The sequence below is a fragment of the Vigna umbellata genome, chromosome 1 (genome assembly GCF_029865625.1).
Source record: "Vigna umbellata cultivar VRB3 chromosome 1, Vumbellata_1.0, whole genome shotgun sequence".
NCBI lineage: Eukaryota > Viridiplantae > Streptophyta > Magnoliopsida > Fabales > Fabaceae > Vigna > Vigna umbellata.
Genome location: NC_142165.1, coordinates 27972478 through 27996129, shown reverse-complemented (window position 1 = coordinate 27996129; position 23652 = coordinate 27972478). Strand labels below are relative to the sequence as shown.

Here is a 23652-nt window from a genome sequence, read left to right as displayed (position 1 = left end):
AACAGGATAATACCTAATGAATTTTGGAGTGATTCTCCTGAGTGAACATTATAATATTATAAAAATATAAAAAAAGTTGTAATTTATTTTTTAAAAGGACAGATAGCAACGACACAAAAGTTTCTGTATAAAGTACCATATTTTAACAAACAGAATTAAATAATTAAGATTCTTTAGCGAACATGATACCATAGCAGAGACGTGTTGTAACACCTTATTTATACAAACTACTGTATAATTGAGAGTCAGTCAACTTCTATGATTGGGAAACCAATTTGCATGGCAAGACTTTCCTTCCTCATAATGAAGGTTTTTGAAAAATAGTCTTGCAATCGTAATTTTCAACCATAGCATAAAGATTTTTTTAATTTCTTAGTCTTCGAGGATAAAATTATATATATATATTTGGAGAAGATTAAACAATAAAATAAACTATTTTATTCGTATAAATAAAAATAAATATATGCTCTTAATTTGTATATGAAAAATATATTTAAATTTTCCAAATTGTAAATACCTAAACCGATTTTAATTTTGTGAAAATTTAATAAATAATTTTTGTAAAAAAATTATTATTGAATGTGTTTTGAGTCTAATTTTAATCTAAATTTAAATTTTGTTTTTATCCTAAACCTTCGTACATTTTTTTAACTTAAAAAATAAATAGATATAATTTTTTTAATTCAATAACCGTCAATTTTATGTGTTAAACATTATTTTAGAGTATCATTTAAACTTAAACATGTTATCAAATATTAACATCGTTAAATTAAAATAAACATATCTATTATTTTTAAAAATTAAAAAAAACTGAAATTTAAAAGGTAAAAAATTACAATTATACATTAAAAATACAAAAAACATATTTAATTCATAAATTTATCTCTCACAAAGCGTTATACATGTCTTACAAGATACTAATAGATTTTAGATTTTAGGCATGGTGTTAGAAGTTTGAAAGGAATTAGTCTCCAACCAATGATTGAGAGTTGTTAGAAGGTAAGAAGAAAGTGAATGAAACAGAGTTATGATAAGAAAAGAAATTGTGAGGGTAATTCAAAAAGAGTGATAAATACAAGATCATAAAACTATAGGAAATAAAGTGGGAGAAATGGCAAAGATGGTGTCCTAATAAGATAGATCTGTGGCCCTTTGGAAGACCCATAATATGTGGTCATCGTAGACTTCAATCTTGAAATGGATGGACTAAAACAAAATCCCAAACAGTGTAGGGGACACTTAGGTTCTCTGGCCAGAGCAGAATTTGCCACCTTTGATGGTCCACATGCCTGAAAAAAATTCCTCACTCTCTCTTTCTCAAAGGCTCTGAATTTTCCTTTTCACTGCTCTACACTCCAACTTTTCCTTTTCATAAAGTGACTCACTTTTTCTTCAGTAAATGAAATTCTTAGCCATCTTTGAAATTACATGTGCCACAAAAGTACAAACTCCTTCACTTCTCTCCTGCTCCTCCCTTCTATTTAATCCATTCTCATCTTTCATTAGCCACAGTGCCCTTTCTCCAATTCAGTTATCTCTGCTCCTTTCAGCCTTTCTACCCAAAACCAAACACCAGCTACAGGCCAATCAACAATAAAAACACACTCTTTCCTTTCTTTTGGGGTGTTCGCCACCCACCCACTCATCGCAAATTTGCACTCACAAATCCAAACACAGCCCATTGGTCGGTTTCAGAGATGAGCACCATGCACATAGAAACGCCACAAACTTTGCCTGATGGCAGCAAGAACTTCGATGAAGATGGACGAGCTAAAAGAACAGGTATAATTAACTCTTCACGTATTAATAATTTTTATGATAATTATGATATATAGTGAGTAACTGAAAGTTGGAAATGGTTAATTTGAAGGGACATGGGTGACCGCAAGTGCTCACATCATAACGGCGGTGATTGGTTCAGGAGTTCTTTCTCTTGCATGGGCAATTGCGCAAATGGGTTGGGTCGCTGGTCCTGCAGTGCTTTTTGCCTTCTCTTTTATCACATATTTCACTTCCACTCTTCTCGCTGATTGTTACCGTTCACCTGACCCTGTCCATGGCAAGCGAAACTACACATATTCTGAGGTTGTCAAAGCCAACTTAGGTACCAACATCATTCATATTTTGTTAAATTTTCTGTCGGTACAAGTGGCCGATACTTGACACGTGAGTGTTCTGGTTTTCTATCACTCTTGTTTTATTGAAAACATTTTTCTGTCTGCGAAAAGATAAGCCACATGAGTATAGGAATACTATTTTTCCCGTGACAGTATTATTATACTTTGTTAACAATTTCAGTAGCAAAATTCACCTGACACTGATGGGATATAATTGTATGTTACGTTTGTTTGTGTCGATAGGAGGTAGAAAATTTCAGCTTTGTGGATTGGCTCAGTATATAAATCTTGTCGGGGTAACCATCGGCTACACAATAACTGCATCTATCAGTATGGTGTAAGTTTTCACATGATGTTTTGACTTCAAAGACTGTCTGAGACTGTTTTTTAATGTTTTATTGTTTGATATTTGTTGAAAATTGATTAGGGCGGTGAAGAGGTCGAACTGTTTTCACAAACATGGACATGGAGACAAGTGCTACATAAATAACTATCCTTTCATGATCGTGTTTGCCTGCATCCAAATTGTTCTTAGCCAAATACCAAACTTCCATAAACTCTCTTGGCTCTCTATTGTTGCAGCTGTTATGTCTTTCGCTTATTCTTCCATTGGCCTTGGCCTCTCCCTTGCCAAAGTCGCAGGTAGATAACCATTTCATTATCACTCAATTTTTACCTTAGGCCTAATTCTTTTAAAACTATAAAAAAAAAATTAGGCATATATATAGTTCAGCCTTTTAAAACTTAAAACAATAAGAAGTTCAAAAAATTGAGAATTTTGACTAAAAGTAGAAGCTATCTTAAATATATATATTTTTTAATGATTGTATAACTGAAAATAAATATGAATTAACTTATATCTTTAAAATGTTAATAAACTAAATTATTTAATATTAAAATAGTTTTTTAAAAAATATGTTACATATTAGGATGATGAGTTTTGATTCTATTTATTAATAAAAACATGAGTATTATGAACCCACCCTAGTATTCTTTCTAACACATTAAGAATGACTGAAAATTACAAAATTAGAAAAGCTATATAAATAAATTATTCACTGTTAACGCCGATGTCACTGTATTGTGTGTTTTCTAAGCAAGAAGTTAAGAATTTGAATTTTAATAATTATTTTTAAAGCGTGCAATTTATTTTATATACATTAAAGTGTTTATTGGTGTTAGTAGTGGTTTTTGGTGCAACTATAGATGAAAAAACAAAATTATTTACAGCTTTTTAATAAATTTTAGTTAATAAAATATGTGTTCTGTTAGTATTTTTCGTTAATGAAATAGTGCTAACGAAATAAAGGACCATGCTTAAAGGTGGGGGACACGTGCGAACAAGCTTAACAGGGGTGCAAGTTGGGGTGGACGTTTCGGGAACAGAAAAAGTTTGGAGGATGTTTCAAGCTATCGGTGACATTGCCTTCGCTTATGCTTTTTCTAATGTGCTCATTGAGATCCAGGCAAGTAATATTTATGTTATTAATTAAGTAATTATCTGCAAATAATTATAAAATAAGTGTGTGATTTTAATTAAATTTGCGTGAATAAAATTGTTCTTGAATTATGTGTTTTTAATTTTGTTTCTATCCGTATGGATATCTGAAATTATTGAAGAAACTTCATATCAGTATAAGAATATTATTATTACGAAAAAGAATTAATTAATGGATTACGATAGAGACAACAGAAAATGCGGTGAAACGGTTCGTGTGTGATGGAATTTGAAAAATGTTGTGTTTTCTATTCGTATAAAAGTTGAAATGTGTGCCTGAATTGAATTTGGTAGCGGCATGTTGTATGAATTCAACTAGTCAATAGTCATACGTAACCCCAACTGCTATTGTTTACCATAACTTTTGTTTATTTTTTTCATTTTCTTCTTCTGTCGTTGACTTATGTCTATGCATTATTTAGTATCTAAATATAGTGTTGGGATTAGATGCATCAATTAATAACAACCATATTATTCTAAGATATTATACCAAAGATATTTTTATTTATTTATTTATATATTTCCAAATCATGTATGTACCACCTAGCTAGCTCTGTCTAAACTAGTTGATAATTTAAGACTCCATAGATGTTTCTTTTCAGTTTTCAGTCCATTTGGTGTATTCGTTTGACTTGAGTGTCGTCGCTTTTGAACATAAAAGATACCCTCATCCGACCATAAGACCAAAAGTCAGCAAGAACGTTAACGTAGAATTTAGTATTTAAAATTATATATAATTGTCATACTAATCTCTGAATTAAAGAAAAGGTCTATAAAATTTCATTTATATATATATATATATATATATATATATATTATTTATTTTATATCTTATTATTATTACTTAATATTATGATAAATTCTATATTCAACAACGAAGATACACAAATGAAATTCGAATCTATGTCCTTTAACTCAATATTTTAAAATAATAGATTTATAGATATTTTTGTATGATGCTCAGCACTTTTACATTTATTTAGTGGAAGTTAAATTCCTTAGCCTTAAATTTTTAGGATGAGATTCAAATTAGAAAAAAAGTAAAAACTTAAAATATTTAAAAATTGAATGAAATTTACTAATATAACTGCGAAGTGAAATTCGCCTCAGAAATTGAATTGAACATTTACTCAGAAAAAAACTATAAAATCCATCAAAAACTTATCATATATCATATATCACGAAAAACAAAAGCTAGGGTAAAAGTAAATTAAGACTAGACAATGTTTGAATTTATTATGAATGACACATCATGAAAGTTTATCCCACTAAAACAGAAATGTGGTCGATAATGTTGCAGGACACCCTGAAATCAAGTCCACCAGAGAACAGAGTGATGAAGAGAGCTAGTTTGATTGGGATAATGACGACAACATTATTTTATGTACTGTGTGGGTGCTTAGGATATGCTGCATTTGGAAATGATGCACCAGGAAATTTCCTCACAGGGTTCGGCTTCTACGAGCCCTTTTGGCTAATAGACTTGGCCAATATCTGCATTGCAGTGCATTTAGTTGGGGCATACCAGGTAAATAACTTGGTAAAGAAAAATTTATTGTTTGTTAAGAATGTTTGGTATTGAAATTTTGCAATGGGCAGGTGTTTGTGCAACCTATATTCGGGTTCGTGGAGAAATGGAGCAAAGAAAAATGGCCAGAAAGCCGATTTATAAACGCAGAGCATGCTGTGAAGGTTCCTTTGTGTGAAAGCTTTAGCGTGAATTTTTTTAGGATGTTGTGGAGGACAACGTATGTGGTTATCACTGCTGTTCTAGCTATGCTATTTCCATTCTTCAATGACTTTCTGGGGCTCATTGGTTCACTCTCATTCTGGCCACTCACGGTTTACTTCCCAATAGAGATGTACATTAAGAAATCCAAGATGCAAAGATTTTCCTTCACATGGACATGGCTCAAGATTCTGAGTTGGGTCTGTTTGATCATTTCTATTATCTCAGCAGTGGGTTCTATCCAAGGCCTTGCTGTTGATCTCAAGAAATACAAGCCCTTCCAAGCACAGCAATAGAACACAACATTATTCGTGTTTTGTTCCAACCTTTCTGTTTTTATTATTATGTTTTGAAGTAGTGTGACTCCAAATCGAGACAGCTTGTTAAAACCTAAGCAATAATGACATGTATACGTGTTTAATTTGCAATCTTACATTGTTTTATCCCGAGTCTCTTAATAAATTATCAGTGAGCTATCCCCAAGATGGTTAGAAATTAGGTACATTGTATAATTACTTTCAAAGGAATTTTGTCTTACTGAAAATTCAACATGTTAGCCTATGTTTTCATAGAGTGAAACTTTTAAATTTTATAAATTCAGTTATATATGGTGTTGAGATAGAAAAAAATTTACATTAATAAAGTATGACCAAGAATTTAAATAAAAGTTATAAGGTAAAATAAATGAAAGAAAAATAATACAATTAGTAATATAAAAATAAGTATGAGTTGAACTTAAATATTTTTCGATGAAATATATTATTATTTTTATTTTATTACTAACAAAAATATAGGTGTTGTGTATATGTGTATTTACATTTTTTAAATATTTGCATTATAACACAATTTATTACTATTTATAAATTGATTAAATTGATATGTAAAATAAATTTCTATTCTTTGATAAACTTAAATATATTTTTACAAATATGATGAAGAAAAGAAAAAAAAGAGTAATTTTATTCAACAAATTTTACAGCAATGATTATTTTGAAAAAGACAATTAATAATAATTATATTATAAAAAATAAAATAAAAATGTAAATTTTATAAAAATAAATAATAATTAAAATTTACATCAATAATAATAATTATTATAAAATTTATAATAATAATTAATAATAGAAAAAAATTTACATTAATAAAGTATGACCAAGAATTTAAATAAAAGTTATATGTAAGGTCTTGAAAGTTTATGGGCTAGGGGACCCTATTTTCTGAGGCAGCCAGGCCCAAAGGGCCAAAGGCACCATGACCTTAGGAGGGGTTCCCTCATTTTCCCAACTCTGAACCAATTTTCAGTTTCTCTTTTTCTCTCTAAAACTCAGTTCCACTTTTCTTCTTCTTACTCTGGCTTCTCTCTATCTTTCCACCACTTTCCACCGTTGAAATTTTGAACAGGTGGTGTTCTTTCGCTCACGGAGTTGAGAGCTTCCATTCTATCCGATTAGATTTTCAATTGGACGGGTAAGTCAAATTCTCCACTCTTCTTGATATTAGGGCATGCAACTTTACTGGTTGCATGGAGCTCATTCGATTCTAGCTCTAAGAGCTGTTTTCCATCACCCATTAGGTGGTTGTAGGTCACTGTTTGGATTTACGCTGTGAAGGCACTGTTAGGGCACTATAGTTGGCTGTACTGCTCAACTTCAAGGTAAGGGGAGCTAGTTATGTTTTGTTTGAATTATAAGATGTGTATGCTTGATAATTTATGATTAATTACTGTTGAGTTATATTTTATGGTGAGCATGTTGATTTGCATCTGCTGGATGTGTGGAAGTTGTGTATCTATGATGTACTGAACCTTGTTTGACTTGGACGAGTGTGTGTTGGCTATACTGGATTTCTGGAATGGAGTAAGAACTGTATAAAATAGTTAAAGTGGATAGTGAGGGGGTACAGGTACTGTTTTAGCTTACTGTGAATGGAAGTGAGATAGGGAAATGGGGAAATTGGAGTCTAAAACACCCTAGGACAGTTTGGATGACTTAGATAAATAACTTGGGACTTGTTGAGAGTACTGTGTTGGTAGGATAGAAGAATCTTAAAAACCTGAGTTGGCACATCCCTGATCATAGAGCAGCCCTGGCTTGGTCCAATCAGTTGTGACTAGTCATATGTGCTGGCGTCGAAGGTGAGACTAATGCGTTCAGACATCTGATTCTTCTCCGGTGACCAATTGGGCAGTTGGGATAGTTTAGAGGAGTCAATGAAACTGGTGAGGGGTAAGAGAACTGAGTAAGTCTTGAGATAATGGTTGAAATGAGATTGTGTCCATAAGTTGCAGGGATTGATGTTTTAAAAGGTAAAACTGAATTTAATCACTTTAGATTAGTACTGGGGAGGATTTGGATCATCTAGACAAGAATAATTACACTTAATAATCGAATTGGAGGTCTTAGAAGTTAGCCAAGAGTACTAGAAATGGTAAGGATTGGTGTGAGTGAGTGATTATGCAGAATTCGCGTTCAACCAATTATGCAATGTCGCTATGCGAGTTGTCTCACATAGCGAGACCCTGTAGAGGGTGCTCACTGTCTTGGTAATTTGCTGTGCGAGCTGGTGTGCTGTGCGAATTATCAGGGGGTGCTGCTCACTGTTTATGGACTCGTCATGGCGAATCTTGTCGCTATGCGACTGGTGATGGTCTGGGATCACTGCCCATTTAATTCGAAGGGCGAGTGAGGCGCATAACGAGAACTTTGGGGAGGTTGGTCTCTGTCTGAGTTCCCGCATAGCGACCTGGGTGCGTTATGCGAGAGGTTGAAGTTTGATGAGTGTTGCGACTTAATTCGCTATGCGAATTAAGGTGTGCGCTGTGCGAGAGCCTCCTGTCTCGCCCTACGAGCAGGATGCGCTGTGCGAATTCTTTTAGTGCCAGCCTTTTCTTTTACTCTCTCTTGATTGATTCTAGTGTGTGAAGTGTTTGGCATGCCTAAAATGATCTGATCATGTGATTTATGTGGGGTGTGTATGGATTCACTGTGATAATATGATGGTATCTGGATATTCATGTATGGGTTAAGTTTCAAAGTGTCAGTACGGTTCCTGAACGTAATTCCATGGTCCTCAAGGAGAGGATACATGGTGGTGCCTGGTGGTGTGTAGAATGATTGCATGGTAGCTTAGTCTTGGGGTTTTCCTGATGCTCCAATGGTCTTTCATTCTCAAGTAGAGAGGATTGATCCATGTGGTGAGGAGTAGTAGGAGGTCCTAGTCTTGGAGGCTTCCAGTATGCTCAAGGGCGCGGAACGGACTAACCTCGTGAGTGTGGTAGGGTGGAACCCATTGGCAACGGCTTTGCAAAGCAGTAGAGGCCATCACGAGTGCATGACCCGCCATAGCTCGGTAATCATTCTGGTCCGGACGAGTCGGTCTATAAAGCAATGAGTCTTGTGATGTCAATGTATCATGTTTGAGTGGCTTTTACATGTCGTGTGTGATTGAATAACATGATTTTTATATCTAGCTCACCCTTGCTTGTTTGTTTGCTTGTGTGTGTTTCTTTTTGCGATGATCATCCAATTGGATGGGAGCAGATGGCGAGGAGGTTCCTTTGGAGACAGCTCTAGAAGTTGGGGACGATGCTGCTGTCTAGTCTCCTAGGATGCTATTAGTGGATCTTATGTTCTAGGATACTATTTCCCATTTCAGCTTATATTTTATATCTTTTCGAAGTTTAAGCTTATATTCTGATGTTACTTAAAGGATGACTGTAATCCTTTATTACTCTTGACTGCTTTCCTATATTATGCATGTGGACGTCTTTATTATATATGTTATCTATATAATTGGGATGTCACATCATAAAGTAAAATTTAGTATTTAAAATTATTATTAATCTAAAAAATAATTCTTGTAAAATCTACACTAACGGTTAAGAAAACACAACAAAAATAATTAAAGAAAAAAAAAAGTAATAAACTAACCTTAAACTAAAGTCAAGTGCATAACTATAACAATAAAAATAGCTATATTAAATTTACACGCCTAATTAAAATGAATAAATGTGATTGAGATGTAAAATTATGAAGAAGATAATATCTTTAGAAATAAAAAATATGCACCTAAAGTTATAAGATAAAAATGATGAAATTTTAATTTGAAAAGTATGATGATCAAATTAAATAAAATCAAATAGCAATAAGACAAAAATAAAAAGAAATAAAAGGGCTTAAAACAATAATAATGAAATAGGTTAATTTCATAATTATTTAAATAAAATTCATTATTGATTTTTCAAAAATTATTGCTCATTGTTTTAGATTTTCAAATTAATCAAGTTTCCATTTAATTTGTTGATGTACTCATGATTAACCAAAATAACTTCTCAATTAAAACAAATACCTTTTGGATTCATTATAATAATACATAATCATGTCTATTATTTTCTCTCTCTATCATGTAAATTAATCACAATAATAATTAATTCTTATTTAAACTTTTACTTTATTAAAGTATTTACCTTTAATCAAAATAACTTCTTAATATTAGCAAAACTTATTTAATCATATAAAACTTTTTTACTTTAACAAAAATTATTTATTAATTATAAGTAAAAATTCTTTTATTCATATTGTAAGACCTATGAAAAATATTTATCTTAATAATAACAATTTTATTACTAGTAGTAATAAATTTCTTTGTGAATGGAAAATATAATTAATAAGTTTATGTAAAAATAAAATGTGGAAAGCTAAATAAGAAATTTTGGTAGCTTAAATGGTAAAAAATTGTGGTGATTTCAAGAACATGGGTTCAAACTCTTTTCTACCTTTTGTTTTTTTTAAAGAAAAAATTTAAAGGAATTCCTTCTGTTGTCACAAGAATTGTTCAAGTTGAATGCGAATAATCGATTGAATCCGATCTTTGAAGACTTGAAGGACTAGTGTCCAATCCCGGCCGATGTAGAGTAGTCCCTTTTGGGTAGCACTTCCTCGTAGGGAACTACCCATTGTCCTTCTTTCTTGTGGTGGAACCTGGGATTCACCCCACGTTTGAAGTCATTATTGAAGGATCAGATAAGGTTATTCTGCACAAAGAGAGGAAGAATCAAGTGAGAAATCTTCACAAATAGAGAAGAAAGAGTTAGGAATAAATTTTTAGTTGCAAGAAGAGTATATGTTCTTGAGGGTTTTCGGGGAAACAAATTCTGAGCAAGAGATTAAGTCTGGAATAGAGGTAGGGGAGCTAACCTTTCTAAGCTTTTATATTATGATTTAGTATTATTTTATTACTATTCATGCCTTGAAATTCTGTGTGAATATTGTTAATCAAAAACATAGGTGTTTGTTGTATTGAATTTCTGTGTTAATATTATATGTTGTTGTTTTGAATCTGTAAATAACACAGAACGTTTATATTAAGGTTATAATTGTGATGATAGGATAGAGGAATCTTAAAAACCAAAGTGGGTACATCCCTGATCATAGAGCAGCCGTGGTCAAATCCAGTAAGTTGTGCCTAGTCATATGTACTGGCGTTTATGGTGAGTTTGATTCGTTAAACATTTGATTCTTCTCTGGTGACCATTTATAGTGATATTTTAGTATTGTTAATTTATTTTGTGATATATTCATTTTATATGATTTTTGTGATGATTGTATTTTATTATATTGGATTTGAATTTATGCATCTGAACATGATATGAGTATTATGGGGAGATTTTGTAATGGTATAATATGAGTTGAGGAATATGAGCATGGTATGAGTCTCGTGGAGAGATTATGTAATGATATGGTATTAGTGTATATGTTGATGTTGAGGGTCCTGTTGTTGGAGGTTATCCTGATACTCTAATAATCATCCAGTCTCAAGTAGAGAAGGATGAATTATGTGGTGAGAGGAGTAGGAGGTCCCGGTCTATGTGCCGGTTTTGGACATAGTGTTGAGGACTAACCTTGTGGATGGTATGAAGTATTTTGGAAGTGTATTTGTAAGAAGAAGTAGAAGTCATCACAAGTGCATAACCTCCCGTGACCGCTCATCAACGTATCATCCGAATGAGTGTCTATTGGGTATTGTGGAATGAATGTCTATTGAGTATTGTGGGATGAGTGTCTATTGGGTATTGTGGGATAAGTGTCTATTGGGTATTGTGGGATGAGTGTCTATTAGGGATTGTGGTATGATGAGATGAGTATCTATGGTGCGATTGTTGTATGATGGTATGAGGGTGTCTGACATAATTATTATATGAGGTTTGTTGAGTGTATCAAAGTAATTATGTTTGTTTTATAAATGATTTGTTGCATGTTAGCTCACCCTACTTGTTTGTGTTTGTGTATGTGCGATGATCGTATAATTCGTTATACAGGAGCAGATGAAGGAATGTCGTCTGATTCAGTGCCAATGAAGAAAGAGATAGAAGAATAAATTAGAAGAATTCGAGTTATATTTATGAGTTTGTAATTGAAATATGAGTTTAAAACATATATATAAATATATATATATATATATATATATATATATATATATATATATATATATATATATATATCAACTATGAATTATCAAGTGTGAGATTATGGGATGTTACTTTAAATGTAATGCTACAATATATAAATTATGACTTATCAAGTGTGAGATTATGTGATGTTACATTAATGGTATCAGAGCAATGATTTTGGGGCTTTGGGGAGTGAGCTCATCTAGTTTCTAGTACGTGTATCGAATGAGCAAGTGAAAATTAATTACTTTGGCATTACGATGCGTATATGTTTGACTGTTTATTGAAATGAACTATAAATTAATTAGGTAAATGAAGTCAATCTTTTGCTATTGATTTCCACATGATATTATCTTTGGTTATTAGTCTATGTGGAATTTACATACATTATGTCTAGTATAGGGCTGATCATGATTTCATAATTCACATGATGAACAAATACTACTTGTCATTGTTTTATGGTATCAGTGTAGCGATTCATGGTTTTTTGAGTGAACTTCAATTCTATAAACATGTTTGCTGCAGTCTCAATTATTACTGGTCATTGATTTGTTGAATTTATAATTTTTATAGTGTGGATACATGATACGATTAGGAGTTATAAACGTAAGGTACTGCTAGATAGTGTACTAAATTATATTAGAATATGTCTTAATATTATAAGTGTAGGAACTAATTAAGTGAATTAATTAATGTATAACTAGCATTGCACGTTAAATCGGCTAGACACATATATATATATAGGTAAGTAGGATATGTTTAAACGCTTTCAAATGAATGAATCAAGGAAAAACATAAGATTTAATTAATTTTATCATCAGAGTAAAAATTTACAATAATAGATTTTCCTTCCTAAGCCTTTGGAAATTTCACTTTTGGCTTGAGTCTTGTAAATACCCAAAATCAATACAACTCTTCAAGTGTCCAATTTTACCTTAGTATAGACCGAGGAAGGAAGATTGAACATCTATAGAATTATTGAGGAAGAAACACCAATATGAGTAGAGTTATTGAAAAACCAAATGTCTTAACCATTACACCGAAGATGGTCTTACCTTGTGATAAATAAAATCTATCTTACACTACTTAAACAAAATAAATAAACAAATTAATGCTCCTAGATAAAAATAAACCGACAGATCTGACAGTAAGGATTCAAAGTTACTTTACCATGAATAAAGGAATCAACTTTAAACCATGTTTAAAAAAAATGATGGTTAGCTAATTTACGTTAGATTTAAGTCTATAAATAAATATATAATAATACTAATACTAATAATAATAAAGATGTTCAAAAGTCGATCACAAGTGGTCGTTAAAGATTACAGTCCATAGTAATAGAAATAAATAAAGACAAATGTAGTCTCCTCGAGGAGACTATTCTTCAACGGAAGGCAATCATAAGGAAAGCTCAATGGAAGGAGCTTTCACCTGGAACAGTAGGGGAGGAGAAATCTCTCTTTTATTAGGAATGGGAGGGATTGGAAAAAGATCCAACGTCACCTAATCTAGAACCGACAACGCTATCCATGCAAGATCTCCAAATAAATAAAATTAGAAATGTTAAAATAATAATAATAAAAATAATAAATAAATAAAAGTAAAAAAAAAATACAACATATCTTACCATTCGTAAAAGGTGGCAAGAGGGGTGGTGGAGAGTAAGATGTGGTGGTGGTGCTTTGCTTCAAGCATCGTTGCTTTTCACGATACCCATAATTTTGAAACCAACAATAAACGCTATACTCTCTAATTTCACCATAAATTTTAAGTTTCGTTGCAATCTCGTGCACTTGCTCTCTATTTGGATTTCGTATCCCAAATGCAAAAAGGGCCTCTAGTAGAGCAACTTGTTTTTTAGTAGGACTCCATCGTTTATATCCCAGTTTGTCTTGAACTTTCAAATTTTTTAAATTTTTGTTCATTTTTCTAAGAGACAAAAGTGAAGGAATATTATGTTTGTGTCAAAGAGGGTTGATACAATTAGTTTTCTTTTAACTCAATTTTGTCCATAGTCTAGTTTGAAGTCCAGTCTAGATGTATCCTCTAGTCCTCGCAAAGGATCTCACTAGATCTAAGTCCAACAAGTTTATATCCATGATTTGTTTAAGTTAAAATAATTTTTAGGGTACGTAGCATTGTTCTACCCGAATTCCTCTATCATACCTTCAAACGAAGGGAGGTTAACAACGGTTTTCCAGTTTATATACCCCATTATTAGTTTATTAGTATAAAAAAAAGTGAAGAGTGGTGAAATAATAAACAAATAAACAAGTATAACAAGAACAAGGAACGAACGTAAATGCAAAAGAACATGGATTAAAAGAAAGCTTAAAGGAAAGAAGGAACAAAACGAAGGATTGAGAGGATGAAACACTTACAAGAATGCGAAAACAAAAGGCACACTTATAGAGAGAGGCTCCTCACAAAATTAGAACACTCTCGAAGGACACTCAAGGAAAGCAAGCTCACGCTCCATTATGAGACTCAAGTGTCTCTCAACGAGGAGGAATACTCTAGTTATAGCCAAACATTTTCACTGTAGCAACAGTTTCGATTGTTGCTACCGGTTGTTTCACAGTGTCGATTGTTTAAATAAGAATAATAATAATATTGGTATACGTGAGAAGTATGGGAAATTATTGGATAAATTTCTTGTGTATGGTATTTTGATTTGTGAAAGGGCTAGATGTTTGTTATATTTTAAAAAAAAAATGCTCTGGTATTTGTGAATTATCATATGTAGAGTAATTAGTATAAATTGAATTGACTAGGTAACTCATAATATCATATGTAGAGTAATTAGTATAAATTGAATTGACTAGGTAACCCATAAAGGAAGTTAACAGTGATATATAGTACATCTGATATATATAACTCATAATATGACTTATGTGAATACATTTATCTCAATAATAGATGTTGTCTGATACTCTGTTTAATAGTGTTACGCTCTTTTAAGGTGCAAGGTTAATTAATTATATATATACTTTGTTGGTATGATTTTGGTTGTCCGTAAAGAGGAAATTAATAATGAATATGACTAGGTCATGATTGATGATAATCTTGTGAATTGGTATGAGAAATGTTATACGCTAAAATCATGTGTATGAAAGTACTATTAGTGCATATTAATTTTCAATTCAGAATTTAATTGGTTGAAATATAAAAAAAAAATGAACTGAGTACTAAATTGTTTATCCCTAGTATAATATCGTAAACATTCATATCTGGATTGAATGTTGTCCTGTGAAGTCTAAACGCCTTAATTAATTTGCTGACGTAAGATGGTTGGTATTAAATTCATGTAAAAATCATTCATACATAGTAGGTATGGGCTTTGAAAAGGTTGTGGTTTGAATAATGCGGAATATGTAATATAACTTTTTAGGGAAAGTATAATGTTATTCGGATCACATTATACAATTGTACCCTGCACCAATACAAATGCTCCGTCTTTAATTTAATAGAATCTAATAAATAGTTATGTGTTACCCAACAGGAACCACTCTCATATGCATAAAAGTGTTGTATTTCTAAATTTTAATTATGATGTTGAAATGCACAATGTAGAAGAGGTAATTACATATTTATTAAAATCTTATTTAAATTAATTGTGAATAATTATTTGAGGAATCAAAATATATTACCATAATCATTATGTACTAACACTTAACTATTAGAAGTTGTAATTGACTTGAAACTAAATAAATTAATTAATACACACACACACACACACACACATATATATATATATATATATATATATATATATATATATATATATATATATATATATATATATATATATCATACTATCATATATTTTTCTTGAAGTATAGAATTTTCGAGACCGAAAATTTTTTGTTGTTGGGAAGAATGTAAGGCCCATGAAAAATATTTACCTTAATAGTAACAATTTTATTACTAGTAGTAATAAATTTCTTTGTGAATGGAAAATATAATTAATAAGTTTATGTAAAAATAAAATGTGGAAAGCTAAATAAGAAATTTTGGTAGCTTAAATGGTAGAAAATTGTGGTGATTTCAAGAACATGGGTTCAAACTCTTTTCTACTTTTTTGTTGTTTTAAAAAAAATAATTTAAAATAGTGATAGTGGATAAACACTCCACGTTTGAAGTCATTATTGAGGGATCAGATATGTCAAGTGGTGATTAAAATATTAATATAATAAAATAATATTAAAAAAATTGTTAAATAGTAAATTTTTTGGACTATAAATAGTCATGAGAGGAGAGGTTATTCTGCACAAAGAGAGGAAGAATCAAGTGAGAAATCTTGAGAAATAGAGAAGAAAGAGTTAGGAAGAAATTTTTAGTTGCAAGAAGAGTAGAGGTTCTTGAGGGTTTTCGTGGAAACAAATTTTGAGCAAGAGATTAAGTATGAAATAGAGGTAGGGGAGCTGACCTTTCTAAGCTTTTATATTATGATTTAGTATTGTTTTATTATTATTCATGTCTTGAAATTATGTGTGAATATTGTTAATGAAAAACATAGGTGTTTGTTGTATTGAATTTTTGTGTTAATATTATATGTTGTTGTTTTGAATCTGTAAATAAGAAATTTGTTAAAAACAAGTTGAGGAACACTTTGGCTAAGGAAAGACTTGGTACTTAAGTTGTCCATGGTGACACACCTCTCTTTCCTGGAAGTCTACTCGATAGGTTTTTAACTTAAATCCTATTGAACAGATTAAGTACTGTTAAACTATTATGCAATATACTCAATTGATATAAAATGTGATGGATTCATCTTTCTAGAAGGATAAGAAGATGTCTAACCGGCCATGCCAAATTCAACTCCTTAGTTCCCCAGAACGTTTATATTAAGGTTATAATTGTGATGATAGGATAGAGGAATCTTAAAAACCAAAGTGGGTACATCCCTGATCATAGAGCAGCCGTGGTCAAATCCAGTAAGTTGTGACTAGTCATATGTACTGGCGTTTATGGTGAGTTTGATTCGTTAAACATTTGATTCTTCTCTGGTGACCATTTATAGTGATATTTTAGTATTGTTAATTTATTTTGTGATATATTCATTTTATATGATTTTTGTGATGATTGTATTTTATTATATTGGATTTGAATTTATGCATCTGAACATGATATGAGTATTATGGGGAGATTTTGTAATGGTATAATATGAGTTGAGGAATATGAGCATGGTATGAGTCTCGTGGAGAGATTATGTAATGATATGGTATTAGTGTATATGTTGATGTTGAGGGTCCTGTTGTTGGAGGTTATCCTGATACTCCAATAATCATCCAGTCTCAAGTAGAGAAGGATGAATTATATGGTGAGAGGTGCAGGAGGTCCTGGTCTATGTGCCGGTTTTGGACATAGTGTTGAGGACTATCCTTGTGGATGGTATGAAGTATTTTGGAAGTGTATTTGTAAGAAGAAGTAGAAGTCATCACAAGTGCATAACCTCTCGTGACCGCTCATCAACGTATCATCCGAATGAGTGTCTATTGGGTATTGTGGAATGAGTGTCTATTGAGTATTGTGGGATGAGTGTCTATTGGGTATTGTGGGATGAGTGTCTATTGGGTATTGTGGGATGAATGTCTATTAGGGATTGTGGTATGATGAGATGAGTATCTATGGTGCGATTATTGTATGATGGTATGAGGGTGTCTGACATAATTATTATATGAGGTTTGTTGAGTGTATCAAAGTAATTATGTTTGTTTTATAAATGATTTGTTGCATGTTAGCTCACCCTACTTGTTTGTGTTTGTGTATGTGCGATGATCGTATAATTCGTTATACGGGAGCAGATGAAGGAATGTCGTCTGATTCAGTGCCAATGAAGAAAGAGATAGAAGAATAAATTAGAAGAATTTGAGTTATATTTATGAGTTTGTAATTGAAATCTGAGTTTAAAACACACACACACACAGATATATATATATATATATATATATATATATATATATATATATATATATATATATATATATATATATATATATATATATATATATATATATATGTATATCAACTATGAATTATCAAGTGTGAGATTATGGGATGTTACTTTAAATGTAATGCTACAATATATAAATTATGACTTATCAAGTGTGAGATTATGTGATGTTACATTAATGGTATCAGAGCAATGATTTTGGGGCTTTGGGGAGTGAGATCATCTAGTTTCTAGTACGTGTATCGAATGAGAAAGTGAAAATTAATTATTTTGGCATTACGATGCGTATATGTTTGACTGTTTATTGAAATGAATTATAAATTAATTAGGTAAATGAAGTCAATCTTTTGCTATTGATTTCCACATGATATTATCTTTGGTTATTAGTTTATGTGGAATTTACATACATTATGTCTAGTATAGGACTGATCATGATTTCATAATTCACATGATGAACAAATACTACTTGTCATTATTTTATGGTATCAGTGTAGCGATTCATGGTTGTTTTGAGTGAACTTCAATTCTATAAACATGTTTGATACAGTCTCAACTATTACTGGTCATTGATTTGTTGAATTTATAATTTTTATGGTGTGGATACATGATAGGATTAGGAGTTATAAACGTAAGGTACTGCTAGATAGTGTACTAAATTATATTAGAATAGGTCTTAATATTATAAGTGTAAGGTACTAATTAAGTGAATTAATTAATGTATAACTAGCATTGCACGTTAAATCGGCTAGACACACACACACACACACACACACACATATATATATATATATATATATATATATAGGTAAGTAGGATATGTTTAAACGCTTTCAAATGAATGAATCAAGGAAAAACATAATATTTAATTAATTTCATCATCAGACTAAAAATTTACAATAATAGATTTTCCTTCCTAAGCCTTTGAAAATTTCACTTTTGGCTTGAGTCTTGTAAATACCCAAAATCAATACAACTCTTCAAGTGTCCAATTTTACCTTAGTATAGACCGAGGAAGGAAGATTGAATATCTATAGAGTTATTGAGGAAGAAACACCAATATGAGTAGAGTTATTGAAAAACCAAATGTCTTAACCATTACACCGAAGATGGTCTTACCTTGTGATAAATAAAATCTATCTTACACTACTTAAACAAAATAAATAAACAAATTAATGCTCCTAGATAAAAATAAACCGACAGATCTGACAGTAAGGATTCAAAGTTACTTTACCATGAATAAAGGAATCAACTTTAAACCATGTTTAAAAAAAATGATGGTTAGCTAATTTACGTTAGATTTAAGTCTATAAATAAATATATAATAATACTAATACTAATAATAATAAAGATGTTCAAAATTTGATCACAAGGGGTCGTTAAAGATTACAGTCCATAATGATAGAAATAAATAAAATGGTGATTGTGTCATTATATATTTGTATGTGGATGACATGTTAAATTTTAGAACTAAATGGTTTCTAGGATCAAACTTTGACATGAAAGACATGGGTGAAACCAATGTGTTTTTAGGTATTAGAATCATAAGGAAGGGAGATAGCATATTACTATCCCAAGAACAATATATTGAGAAACTTCTTAAGAAGTTTAGGTTTTATGACCTCACCAGTGAGTACCCCTTATATGCTAATTCCAAATTAATGAAAAATATAGGAGAATCATTATCTGAGTTTCAGTATGCCCAGATAATTGGGAGCTTACTGCACTTAGTGAGCTTTTCTAGACCTGATATTGCTTATGCAATAGGTAGACTGAGTAGGTACACTTAATGTCCAAATCAAGAACATTGGGATGCACTTGCTAGGCTTATGAGATACTTAAGAGGTTCAATGAATTATGCCATTGAATATAGTGGATTTCCCGTTGTAGTAGAAGGGTACAATGATGCTAAATGGATATCTAATTCAGATGAGACAAAATCCATTAGTGGTTATGTATTCACACTTAGGGGTGGTGCGATTACATGGAGATCAGCCAGACAAACAACTATTGCAAGATCAACAATGGAATCTGAGTTTGTTGCTCTTGAGATGGCTGGTAATGAGGCTGAGTGGTTGAAAAAATTCTTAGCGAACATTCCTCTAGGAATGAAACCAACCCCATCGGTATCAATACACTGTGATTTCCAGTCGGCAATAGCTATAGCTAAAAACAAGAATTACAATCGAAAGAATAGACATATTCAATTGAGACACAATTTGGTGAAGCAGCTGCTAAAGAGTGGAACTATTTCCATTGATTATGTGAAGTTAAAACGAAATCTAGCAGATCCTCTGACAAAACCCCTAGGAAGACAAATGATATTAGAAACATCGAGGGGAATGAGACTTAAGCCACTTGCAAACAAACAAGTGATGGTAACCCAACCTTTGTGATTGGAGATCACATGAATAAGGTTCATATGGGTAAAAACAAGTCACTTGTTAGTTTTGATAACACTAAATTGATTTTAATCAATTATGTCCATTCTTATGGTGTGTGTGAAATTGATTTTAGTTTGAACAAAGTTTTTAAGAGATAAACAATACCTCCTTTTAACCAATAGAAAGATGAATATAGCTTGACTTTGCCTTACAGATGAGCTTCACCACTTAGACTCACTAAAAACAAGCTTTTCCTTCTACAAGCACCAAGAACTCAAGCTTTCTTAAACACTAAGAATTGCAGACGATGCTCTAGCTCTTTAACAATTTAAGTAACACATTTGGTTGCTTCCATCAACACCCTTGCCTAGAAGGTAGACCATCAAACCACATCGCGAACCCAAACCACATCACTTAAACTCTGATCAATATTGTCAAAATTCTTTCAAAAACCTCAAACATATTTCGTTTAACATGGGTGTTTGTTAAACATAAAAAAGGGAGAGATTGTTAAGACAAGATCATCTAAAGAGAATAGAATGTATAACATCTCAAGTTTTGAAGTTTAAAAAACAACATTTAACGAAATATCATTTAGAGAAATATAACGTTTTGACAAAAGACATTCTTATTAAACACTTATAAGACAAACCATGATGTGTCAATTATAAAATGTTGAACAATATTGATAAAACCATGTATAGTGAAAGAAGCCATAAACACTATATATCTTATCAATTGTCACTACTTGAAAAAGTTCAAACTCGTGCTAAACGCTTATATTACGAATTATGCTTTAAACTCTATTAACGTATAGATCATTAAATGCATGTACTTACCACACTTTGTTTGTTATGTTGTTTCTCTATGTATCTGCGAAGATATTGGCAATACCAAGATCTACTCAAAAGCACTACACGTGGATCAAAAAGACGTGAAATAGGAAGACATTCCTGAAAAGTTTTTTAAAGCTTTATATCCTACCATAGCAAAAGCAATGCTACTCTTTCCAAGGTGTATAAAAGTAAATATCTTCATACGAGAACCCACTTACTCTCAAGAAGGTTAGTTCTCTTTGAGTAACGATTATCTCTCAAAAAAAGCTATATAAGGAGGACTCATACAAGTGAATACAAGAATTTTTGTTATCATTGTATCATTACACTATTGTTCTCTGTATAAGATTACATCATCTAAGTTTGTTCATAGAACAAAAGAAAGAACTTCACAAGTTCTTATATTTTATTGTATTGTATTTATCTTCTTAGTGAGAGTTATTAGAATCTGTACTTGTAAACCAACATTGACTGTGTTTGTATATTATAAAGAGAATTAAACCACTTGTATTGTTTAACACATGAGAGTTAAACATTATAGACAAATGTCTAAGATTGATACCAAGATTGGTAAAAATACCTAGATAGTAGGAGTTGTTAAACTCAGACTGGTCAGGATTGGTTAGAGGAACCAAGAGTGGTTAATAATACTTGGTGTATACTAGGAGTGGTTTGTATTTGGTTGTCATCTTCTATGAGATTTGTGGAACCTCTTATGACTTCTTAATGGTCTATTTGTTTGAGCGAATGATACTATGTATGCAGATTGACAAAGATGGAAACAAGAAATATTTGATATTAACATAATGATATTGTTGAAAGATTTGCAAGATTAATCACCAAATTCCATCTCGTTTATCAAGAGAGATTTGAAAGAGTTTAGACATTTTTATTATATTATCCCTTCTCTTTTTAAATAACTTACTAAATGATGATGTTTTTGTATGACAAAAAAATATATTTTTTCTTTGTTTCTAAAAATGAACGCACATGATAATAATGCTAATACTAATAATATATATATATATATTAATACTCTTCAAATTCACCTTGTAATGTTTTTCTATAATTTTAAAAAAGACACATAGTAATATAATTTTTAACTTTTATAATTTGTGTCTATCTCAATACATAACTCTGAACCTCCTACAAATTTAGATAACAATTGCTTATTAATTGGAATTTGAATATCGACTGGTACTTAAAAAGAATAATAATTAATTAGTTTGTGGTTAATCTAAATTTCTTTAATGGTGCGCTTAGTACAAAGAATAAGAATGGTCTACAAAGTGACACGTGTCTGGCGCTTAGGCAAACGCGCAGTATAGTCCAATTGCGCGGGCTAAAGGATGGAAAAGGGAAAAGGCGTTGGCTTTTCCACAGTTTGGTGAGGAAGCCTCGTACACTTTTCCTGGTTGGCAAGCAAACGGATACGAAAATTCCAATCTCCTTCATACGACATTGACATACCCGTTGTTTCTCTTACTTGCCTCTCATCTCCTTCATTTTAAATATTATTTTTAACCATTACCAAAAACATTTGTTTTTAACCGTATTTTCAGTTTCTATAATTTCAATTAAATTCGATTTGGTTGTTTTAAACTCAAGATTAATATTTACAATGTAGACATCCTTATTCCTTGACATAATCAGAATACAACCTACTCAATCCGTATACATGTATTTTAAACAGATTTGATTTACTTATTTATAATTATCAAAATAAATATTTTAAAAAAAGAAAATTAAAATGATATGAAGGCATACTAGAAATACAATATCACGTAGACTGTCGTGTAAATAATTTATAATTTGTAATTATATAAAATATTTAAAATAAACATTTTCAAATTAAAATAATATAAATATACATTTTGAATGTTTTAGCTCAATTTAAGAGATTTAAGAAACGTTTATTTCGGGTTATCATGATAGATTTTCAAGAATCATATTTCTAATTAGAAATGCTTCTCCTATATATGTCTAAATGCATAACTTTTGATATTATTATTAGGAATATATTTTGTTTCGGTTGTGGGGCTGAGTCGTCTATCACCTCTGTGTCTCTCTTTGCCGTCCGTCCGCTATCTACTCTTTCTTCCACTCTTCTGCCTGCGGACGGGAAAAGACCTGCCAAAGATTCTCCGATGCCAAAGTTAGTTTGAGAGCAATGACGTTTTCAATAGTACAGTAATGAATGTGCAATAAATGAACCCCCCTACCCCACTCACCTTCGACCTGTATTTATAATTTTTGTTATGGGCTTGAGATTAGTGAAAGGTTAATCACGGTCCAACTTCGGCCTAATAGCTCTTAGCAGCTACTTACCTTAATCTTGATCTTAATCTGGTCAACTAGTAGTAGGACCGGCCGACCTCCTAATATTTGGTTTTACAGCCGACTGACACACATGGGTTGTTCATCCAGGTCATGAGCGGTAAAATCGCGTAATTGGGTACTGGTCATACAGACGTCCGGTCCACACGCTCTCCGGTCCCTATTGGTACACATCCATAGGGGCGCTCGGTACATATGATAACCGGTCTTTATGGTACACATCCATATGAACGTCCGGCCAATATGATAACCGGTCCCTATTGGTACATAACCGGTCCATATGCTGTCCGGTCCCTACCAGTACACATTTTAAATAGAAAACTAGAGGTTAAAGTGAGATTATGTGAAAT

General features: G+C 31.7%; 1 protein-coding gene across 1 annotated transcript; it reads left to right on the top strand.

Annotated features, from left to right (window-relative positions):
• The first annotated feature begins 1499 nt into the window (after positions 1-1499).
• Positions 1500-5787, top strand: LOC124844611 (amino acid permease 6-like). The gene is made up of 7 exons (XM_088102445.1): positions 1500-1782; positions 1871-2104; positions 2361-2454; positions 2545-2759; positions 3441-3583; positions 4916-5143; positions 5215-5787. The coding sequence occupies exons 1-7, from the start codon at positions 1698-1700 to the stop codon at positions 5638-5640; spliced, it is 1425 nt and encodes a 474-aa protein (XP_087958571.1). The 5' UTR covers positions 1500-1697; the 3' UTR covers positions 5641-5787.
• Positions 5788-23652: the final 17865 nt, after the last annotated feature.

Excerpts from the sequence above, each read along its gene's own strand:
- LOC124844611 (XM_088102445.1), top strand. The coding sequence starts at position 1,698 with ATGAGCACCATGCACATAGAAACGCCACAAACTTTGCCTGATGGCAGC. Across the intron at positions 2,760-3,440 it reads CTCCCTTGCCAAAGTCGCAG|GTGGGGGACACGTGCGAACA; the intron begins GTAGATAACCAT and ends CCATGCTTAAAG. Across the intron at positions 5,144-5,214 it reads ATTTAGTTGGGGCATACCAG|GTGTTTGTGCAACCTATATT; the intron begins GTAAATAACTTG and ends TGCAATGGGCAG.